At 36.6% G+C, this 9,863-nt stretch overlaps 1 protein-coding gene and 1 long non-coding RNA gene across 2 annotated transcripts; one reads left to right on the top strand and one right to left on the bottom strand.

The window, feature by feature from the left end:
• The first annotated feature begins 94 nt into the window (after positions 1-94).
• On the top strand, positions 95-1,122 carry LOC130096624 (uncharacterized). Its single transcript, XR_008808204.1, has 2 exons — positions 95-162; positions 894-1,122. It is a non-coding gene; the product is annotated as an uncharacterized LOC130096624 (long non-coding RNA).
• Positions 1,123-5,737: 4,615 nt separating this feature from the next.
• LOC130096641 (leishmanolysin-like peptidase) lies at positions 5,738-8,762 on the bottom strand. Its single transcript, XM_056263231.1, has 7 exons — positions 8,484-8,762; positions 7,525-7,622; positions 7,403-7,433; positions 7,193-7,275; positions 6,935-7,052; positions 5,951-6,129; positions 5,738-5,864 (listed from the first exon to the last, which is right to left on the bottom strand). Exons 1-7 carry the CDS (start codon positions 8,610-8,612, stop codon positions 5,768-5,770), a joined length of 735 nt encoding a protein of 244 aa, XP_056119206.1. The 5' UTR covers positions 8,613-8,762; the 3' UTR covers positions 5,738-5,767.
• Positions 8,763-9,863: the final 1,101 nt, after the last annotated feature.

The following is a 9,863-nucleotide window of genomic DNA, read 5'->3' as shown; positions in this document are numbered from 1 at the left end:
GCCTAACAGTTACTCGTGGTAAGTCAGATTTTTTTTTATTTTTTTTTATGAATTAATACTAAACTAATACTATTTATAATACAGTACTTGCTTTTGGAGAGGCATATTAGAGCTCAGTGAGAGCCCATAACATTATACAGCAGTGTCGTCTTGATTTAATTGGTAAGTTAGCCCAATCATTAAATGACTTGTTTATCTAACATTACGGTTTCATTACAGTCTTCGATTAGATCATATTTCCCCCCTGCCACCCCAAACAACATTGGGCTAGAGTACTGTACAGTATCTGTACAAGAGCGCTGTCAATCACTGCCCGATTCAACTTTGGCAATGTAAAGCCAATTGCTGATTAATTTGCGATGCAGAGTTTTTAAAAGAGGAGAGACAGGACTTGACCACATTTCACGTCTCTATTCATAATATGTAAACACTCAATTATTTTGAAGTATCACCCTGCGCAATATTTATTCTGCAAAATGCAACAAAATGCTTTTTCTGTGTCCATATTTGAGCAATAATAATGCAACAACAACAAAAAAAAATTCGGAGAAAAATGTTGAATTTTGAATAGTCTTTAATAATAAATATGTGTCCAAATGCAAAACCTAATACATGCAAGTAATAATGACTGAAAACATCCAGCAACTAGGGAATACACAGCCATGGATAAATGTTTATAGGGCTATACAGCCATCTACTGGTTACACGACAGTATTACAGATGATAAATGGTGCATGACTCGGAGGTAAATATTTAGTACTGTAAAATCCCTTAAAACATTTATATAATTTGTTTGAAATAATTATTTTAAGTCTGCAACTTGTTACTGCATGTGGGAGTTCAAAGCAGTTTGTATTGTTAGATCATAATACATTTCCTTTCTCATTTTCCAGGGAGTTGAGCAACTTTTCCATAAACAAAATTCTGATGCTGACATAGAGGATGGAGTGATAATACCAGAGATCAACTGTCTCCATCAGACAATAATGTTACTTTGTTCAGACATATCACCTTTGAATGACTGGGATCCTGATCTTCAGACACCTGATGTATTTTATTTTAATATTATAAAATAGCAAATATTTTAATTTCTTTGGAGCTCTAGATTAAAACAAACACAGTTTACAAGTACACAAGAGGTTGCAGTTTATTCTTATTAGTCTATGCTGATCATGGATTAGCATACCAACAGCATATGAATGGGATAGTTCACCCAAAAATAAAATTCACTTATTTTACTCACTTATTTTACTCCCAGATGCATTGTAAAATGCATCTGGGACTCATGCTGTCCCAGATGCATTTTACTTTCTTTCTACAGATAAATACGAATTAAGATTTTAAGGAAAGTAATCCATCTCTGCGAGTCCTGAAGATGCTTTAAAAACCACACACAGTGACCGTGATGTCCATGCGACCTCAGTGGATGAATCAATGCCTTCTGAAGTGAAACAATAGGATAAGAAAAATACTAATAATGTAAACTGTTTTAACTATTAAAAATCACTTCCGACCAACTGTCATACATGGGTTACAATCCACTTGTCTTATATGGACTCACAGAGATGGATTATTTCCTTAAAAATCTTTGTAATTATGCATTTTGTATGTATATTATGAGAATACTGTGCATTACATGTATAGTATGCAGTTAATGTTTTGTGGCTTCTGGTCTTTCCTGTCACAACATAATCGCATCCAAGACTTTCACTTTGATACTTGTGTATGCTGTAGTGACAATAAAGAATGTACATTTATTTGATTTTTTATTTAAATTCATTTAACTGATTTTGTAAGTCATAATTGAACCTGTTGATGATTGTTCAAATATATTCACAATTTTAAATGTTAGAAGATAATATTAACTAAATGAAATAAATAAAATTATCAGCATGATTAAAAAAATGGCAACAAAAATATTCTTTGTGTGAAATATGTAATGAAATGCCCTTTGAGGTCTGTATCATCTGACAGCAAGCCACGATTGTAATTTTCATAGTTTAAATTCCTCTTATTTAAGTGATCATACATTTTGATTGTGTAAATGGATATGGTAACAATGAGAAATTTGATGGCCATGGTTGCCAACCTTGATTACCTGGTTGAAGTGAAACTTTCTTGATGGCTGAATATATCACACGTATACTAGTAGGCTATTCTCTATAAATTGTAATAGCACAACCTAATCAGAGCCTAACATGCAAGAGAATCATCAGGAATAAACAAATATTCTCCTAAAACATTGGACACAATATTTTAAGTAGGCATATACAGTAGGCTTACTTTGATGTACAATTACACCTGAATAGACTGAAGAGATCTCTTGCGCTCCTAAAAGTTTCTGTTGACAAAGTAGTAGCAGCAGCAGGTAAATACAGATAAAATTCAAAAACAAACATAACTTAATATCACCTAAATGAAATAGAAAGCTGCGCTTACAGACGCTCACATCCACACAAGTAAACGCAACACTGACGTCTTCACTTCCAGGTCAAGAAGCTGTCAATCAAAAACTCAGTAGCCAATGAGAACACACTGCAAATAGCCCCGCCCCCACGAGAGAATTGTGTCAGAACAGCGAACGAAAACTCAGGGAGCGTAAACGAAAACTTCAGAAGCGTAAATGAAAACTTCAGAAGCAAACGAAAACTTCAGAAGTGTAAATGAAAACTCTTGAAGCGCATTTGTAAGTTTAGATCAGTAAAAGAAATATGAGGAATAGTTAGCAAAACATGCAGTGTATTAAAAACAAAGTCAAAAAATTGCCTGCGATTCATTCTTTTTCAGTTTCAAAGATATTTTATTCAGTTTCAATTTATATTTTCATTGATTTCTTGAAAAGTTACGTTCATTTTTATCGGCACAAAAATAATTCCATAATAAATTTGTTCTTTACCTGCTGGCAAAGCTTATGTCACTATCGCAGGTGCTTGGCAACAGAAGCGTGGCTTTCCAATAGACTCTGTCAGGTGCATTAGGGGTGCTTTCTGCCACAAGGGTCGGAAGGTCAAGAGGCATCCATACACGCTCACTGCCAAAGAAGGACAATTAAGCATTCAGACAATCACAGTGATCTGCATCCTGCACATCTATGCCAAACTTACCTCAGTAAGAGATTGTAGTAGTAGGACACTTTCATTTGATGAACTGCTTCTTGTCTCATTTTCAGCAACCTATAATATTAAAGTCAGAACCAGGAACAATCATTTAGACGAATTCAAAACAACAAACAAATCCAGGCAAAATAAAATAACTAGATTGAAATCACCAATAACAGACCCTGTGCAGGAAACTGCCATGTTCCCAGAGTTGCCCAGGTTGACCATCCCCTGAGCCAAAAGGACCAGACAGGGGCTGGAAGGAGCACTGGGGACAAGGGCCTTCAGTTTGAACTGTGGATCTACACAGCCAGGGGCACGGCTACCACGTCACGCCACCTAGAGTACATGCACACATCTGTTCTTTAAAGGTTTCTAAAGAAGTGGGATAAAACACACACATAAAATGATAAAACTTAAAGATTTTATTAAATAGAGCTTATTAAGTAAAACCATTGCCTGATTGAACTAAAAGTTAACAAAATATGGATATCGAGGTGATATATGGAGATGGGCGTGGATTAATGTTAATGTGTTATTCTGATAATGTTGTTGTTCATGGGTGAATAGGAGTCTGTTCAATTGGAAAATGACAGGGTATCCCAAGGATGAACAAAATTATGCAGACAATACAAGTTTTTATTTATTTGTATTTTCATTTATTTTTACTTTTAAATTTTTACTTTTTTCCAAAATTCAAGTAGAGTGATCAGGTATACGAAAATCAGACATGAAGAGTACAAGAGTACATTTATGGGTTTGATGTAGTGATGTTTTTATTTATTAATTTTTATTTTATATATTTATTTTTATTTTATTTTTGAATGATAAATAGGAGGGATTGTTGTGGAAAAATTAATATTTTAGTTTTCATTTTGACATTGTGTGGGTTTTTCTTTTAATTCAATCATGTATTTTCTCTCCTGGAATATTGGCATACCTGGTGGGAACAAAGAATCACACACTTAAGCAAATGGTCAGACAGCCTCTGAATTCATTAGCATGGGTAATCAGGAAAGACAAAAGTTATTCAGCCTTTTGACCTCACAGGTGTGAGGATAGTAAAAGCCCAGAGAAAAGGGGGGTTTAGAGGAGTTTCAGACCAACCAGCCAGATTTCTAACCAACCAGCCAGATCTGGTTTTACTGGAATAAGCGGAAAAGTACAGAAGAAGAGACTCTGTCAGAAACTCAGAATGCAACCATAGAAACTAACAACCAAAGAAACACAGGTAAACGGGAACAGAACATAACCAAACTAAAACACAAATGACACTAAACATAACCCTGACATTACACCCACATCCCAAGAAGAGCAGGGGGTCTCCCAAATAGGGGGTCTTGTACCTGCCACGAGGTAGCTGTCGTGGTATGTTTTTTTGTGAACAACCTCCTTTAAAAGAATAAACTTTCTTTTAAAGTACAATTGGAATCTGATGTGTCTTACTGTGATGCTTGTTTTGTTAATTATTGTTTTTGCTGCAACACACCATTCTTGGTTGAGTTACACTACTCGTGTAACTGTATTTAAATAGGGAAAACGTGGAGGTGTTTGGTCACTTCTCTGCTTGGATCCTAATGAATGAACTGGGCTGAGCTAAGTGCTAACAAAGTTTCGCCGCAAGACAGAGCGATTTAGTGCACGCACTGAGACGAGAGAGGTATGTATCAACTCGTCTTAGTTAAGGGAATAACATAGTTTAATATGAAAAAATGGTGGAGTAAACCTTTAAAAGGAAAGAAATAGAAATACTTACCACTACACGTGGAGTGGCCAAAAGATGGATGGTGTGTCTAACCATGAGGTCACCACGGATGTCCCACAGCCGAGTTGCTCTTTTAATGACTTTATCACTCCACTGATATAACCCTAAACTGAGAGAGAGATATAGAAAGAAATAAACACAGTGTATGTCAGGGCTCTATACTGTGACTAAATGTTTGCATTTTGTGACCTCTTTTTCTGCCGGTGTGACTGAATTTTGTTAGAGGTTGCAATGGTGATAACTGATAAGCGCTGCCATTTCTGTTGCGTATGAGAAACATTAAATGGCAAACACGGCAAAATCGGAACAAAACTTAGTGGCAACGGTGCCACTGCTTTCAAATGTTAAAACATTATCATGTGATATGTTTGGCAACAATTCTTCTAACACTAATTGATGGAGTGTGTAGCTTTTAATTTCTTAAACAACCATGTAGGAAGAAACATAATGGCCATATTCCAGAATGACAATGTCAAGATTCAGCAGGCTCTAAATGTTGTGATGTTATTTCCATCAAGAGGTGCATCAATTTTTGGTCAAGATCTTGTATTGACAATGCAAGAGTCAAGCACTCTGTTTTTTGTTGTTGTTGTTTTTTGGAAGTAGCATTACATAGGCTTGATAGTTTTGTATATTTATGTAAATATTTTTAAATAATATTTCAAAATGAATTGAAATGAATATACAAACATAACCATCACCTTTCATTGTATGCAGGCAGACCACTTGCAGAACGTGGTGTCAAAGGTTTCCCATCATCATCATGGTAAAACGCAAAGAGTCCTGCTGAAAAACCCTTAGAAACAAAGCATATAATTGAACTATCTATAAAAACTATGAAGCTCTTTCATGGTCTCTGTGTCAAGTGGATGTATAGAGTTTAATGTTGTTACCAGGGCATGTATCATCTCGTGTGTTTGACTGTGGAAAGCATTCCTTCAAACTCCTGAGGTTGAGTGGAGATCATATTGGGACACAGATTGGCATATCCAGCGATGGGCCTGTATTAAGAAATTCTGTGCTTACTATCGGCAGCACACTAGACCACAGCAAATCAAAAATCAACTACATTCCTACTTGCCATTACCTGTCCAGTTCAGACTCCAGCTGGCAGTACGCTGCATAGGCTACGATGTTCTCTTGTCCATAGCGCTCTGTGGTCATCGCACTCACGTACAGCACAAAATCTGCCCTCGCCACCCCCTCACCATCGGGAGGACCGGCGGGACCGCAGGACTTTCCAGACTCACTGCAAACCCTGCATTGCTAAAGAAGAACACATATATTTACCTTTCAATACAATCATATTTATCAATATTACAATATTTTTCCTTTTTTAGCTTTAAAAATCTAGTCATGATACTTCTGTATATATTAGTAGATCATCTATTATAATAATATCTAAAATGGCTGGCTGGATTAAACCAATCGGCAAGATTTGCCGCTTACAATCGGGGGAGGAATTAATTTCTTCTGACAATTTGCTTCCCTTGCTTGGCGTTTGTGTACTTTGTCACAGATGAAGTGGATAAGATGCAATATTTTACAAATACACAGATGTTTCAGACGTTTTCATGCTGCAACAGAAATACTCAATACTTTCTGTACTGCAAACAGACTCCACACACAAGTTTCCTAGTTTTATTGTGTTAAGTTTAAGTTTCTTGTGAATTATGTAAATACACCATTCCTATTTAACTTATTTCTGTTTTAAAGTCTCATCCTTTGAACACCCACAAATCACGCAGTAAAATCGGACCCCATTTTAATAAAGGACCCCTCAAATTATTAGGCTGATAGAGACATTTTGATTTTAATACAATGCTCATTATGCGCCAACGGGTAGACTAAATAGGCTTTGGTGGGAATGTCAAACAAGTATGAAATTTGTATGCGGAACATTGCTCATATTAAGCAAACATAATGAAAACATAAGGAACAAATGTCTTGACGTTTTTGGACTTCCTAATCTATATGGTTTATACGCAACAAAAAACATCTATACTATACTGTATATACAGACAAAAAATATTGAAATAAAAACAAGTAACACATTTTTGGAGGGACTCACTTGCAAATGTTGTTCAGGGACAACAACTGGGCCACACTTGGTGATGCCTGCACATGGTCCCTGACAGTAGCGATGCGGATCATCTCTCTTTCTAAGGTACTGATTGGTTGCACATTGCCTAATAATTAAGAAAAATATATTGGGATTAAAAACAGACACTAATTAGATTAAGTAACCACCAAGCATCCAGAAGGCCAGACCCGAGTGCAATTTTAAGAGGATTTGCTGGCAGACAACACTAGCTCAGTAGAGAAATACCTGCTCAGCAATATTGGGCCAGACTGCCTACGAACCCTGAAGGCCTCCTGAAGATAATCAATAGCCTGTGGGAGGAGCTTGTCCTTGAAACAAAGCAGACAAAGATCAATAATGCATGCATGCATCCTATTTAGACGTAAAAGGCCATTTTTAAGATTTAACAAATAACCTTTGACTGATAAAATCTTGACCACAGAAGTCAAAATATACCTTCACATGGCTGCTTTTGTCTTCATCTAACCTGTGCGAGCAGTAAAGACATTGTGAAGTCAATGTATGGTCACGATAATGTGGCATTCCTGCATTTAATCAAATATAAACCAATAACTAACCCATCCAAGCTGGAGTCGTACTCTATCTGGATCTTTAACTGCTGGTCAGTGCTTCTTTTGATCAATCTATCTGGCTTTAGAAACACTTTATGTATCACCTAGAAGGGCAAACCAGAGAGATTAGATTATAATAAATTGGTTAAATAATAGGTCACACTTTGTATTAGGTGTATTTAACTACTATGTACCTACATAAAAATAAGTGCAATGTACTTATTGTGTTCATGTTGCATTGCAAAACACTTGCTGCTACTGGGGTGGGATAGGGATAGGTTTCGGTATGGTATGGTATGGGTAGGTTCAAGGGTGGATTAAAAAGTAGGGGAAGGGTCAACAGTATAATTATAGATGTAATTACTGATATTAATTTAATTACATGCAGGTATTTTTTAAAATATTATATATAAGTACAATGTAAAAACATGAATGTACACAATAAGTGCATTGTATCAAATTATTAATTTAAATGTTATTAGTAGTATAGTAGTTAAAGACACCTGGGACCAAATCATCTTAAATAATAGTATTTTAAAGATTATTTGAGCAGTGAGTAGACTTTCATTTAATGGAAAAATAAGTTTGGACTGCTATACAATTTATTTTGTGTTACACATAAGATATAGAGGTTTAGAACAACATGAAGATGAGTAAATTATGACAGGTTTTTCTTTTTCCATTTTAAGGTGAACTATCCTTTTAATGTGACATCATCCTGATAAATGTCTTTTAAAGGGATAGTTCACCCAAAAATTTAAATTATGTCAAATTTTTCACCTTCATGTCACATTCTTTCTTCTGTGAAACACAAAAGGAGACTTGAGGCAGATTGACAGCCTCAGTTACCATTCATTTTGAAGGGAAAAAGCGCAGCAAGGTGATATTAGGAAGGCACAGCCAAACAATGTGTAACAAAGCTCATTTGGGGGCCAGAAAAATGAAAAAAGAGAAGAGGGACTGACCTCTGTAGGCAGGGGCACTTTATGGTCACAGGTGTGGGTCTGCGCGCCGGTGCTGATGAAGATGATTATGGTGTTAATGAGTAAAGCGGATGTAGCTGATCGAGGCTGCCGCCATCCTGACGCCATCATTTAAACCGTGACATTAACAGTCATATCTCCGTCCTGTCATGCTGCAGAGAGCCCTTCGATATCGCACAAAATTGAGGGATATTCTGTGAGAAAACTAGCAGTTCTTTAACCGGCTTCATCCATAAACCCAGAGCAGCGTGAATGCAGAAACAATGCTTCACCATGTCAAAATAAAAGTCTGCACCCAACATAAATGTAATAATATTAATAAATAGTGTAGATTCTGCACAAATCTTCTGCAACGTACTTAAAGGCATAGCTTACCCAAAAATGAAGGACAGTTGAGGCACCCATTGACTTCTATAGTATTTTATTTGCCTATATCATATGGAAAGTCAATGGCTACCGTCAACTGTCTGTTTACCAACATTCTTTAAAATATCTTCTTTTGTGTCCAACAGATAGGGTTGCCACCTGTCCCGGTTTTACCGGGATTGTCCTTCTTTTTAATAACCTGTCCCGGGAAATTTACGCACTCTCCCGGGACACTGAATGTCCCGGTTTTCGAAAGGCTACGTGAATATGTATGTTCAAACTGTGTAGCGCGCGCAACGGCAGAGAGCGAGAGACCTTGCGTGTGTGTGCTAGTGTGAGTCGAGTCTGCCTCAAGAAGCGCATAAGAAGCGCATGTAATCTGAGTGTGGAGCGCGCTTGCTGCACGAGGCGCGGGCGCGAGCACTTCCGTTTTTCTATCAACAGTGGAAACAACTTAACCTCTTAACCAGCGCCCCATTTTTTGAGAATTTTCTGAAAATGACATACCCAAATACAAATGTCTGTAGCTCTTAAACCCTATGGTCCACATTCATAACTCTGATCTTTTTTTAAACTAGACACTTGAAACTTTGTTACCCAAGAGTCATTATTACTCAAAGTAGCATAGGAACAGAGTAAAACAAGGTAAAATTTACATGAATGTGACTCACGATTTCTTTTAATTAACTTCACTTAGGGAAAAAATGATCAGACTTTTATGTTAAGGGCCTGAAAACACCATAAAGATAAAATTGAATGTCTGACCATGTTTAGATTCAAATTTGAGGATGATACTCCCAAAAATGTAGTTTCTGTAAGCTTTTATTCAAGAAAAGTATAGGCGTCCTTTCCAAAATGCAATTTGGAGACTCCAAATGGACACCTGGCACCCAAACACTTTACATAGGGAGTAAACACTATAGGTCTGCAACAACAATTCAGAACTGTTATGCCCTTCAAACCACACAAGAAAAAAACGATTTCAGCACAACATTT

Source organism: Rhinichthys klamathensis, unplaced genomic scaffold, assembly GCF_029890125.1.
Source record: "Rhinichthys klamathensis goyatoka isolate OS25496 unplaced genomic scaffold, OSU_Roscu_1.1 h1tg000201l_1, whole genome shotgun sequence".
Classification (NCBI taxonomy): Eukaryota; Metazoa; Chordata; class Actinopteri; order Cypriniformes; family Leuciscidae; genus Rhinichthys; species Rhinichthys klamathensis.
Note: the sequence above shows the minus strand (reverse complement) of the source record. Positions and strands in the feature narration are given on the sequence as shown.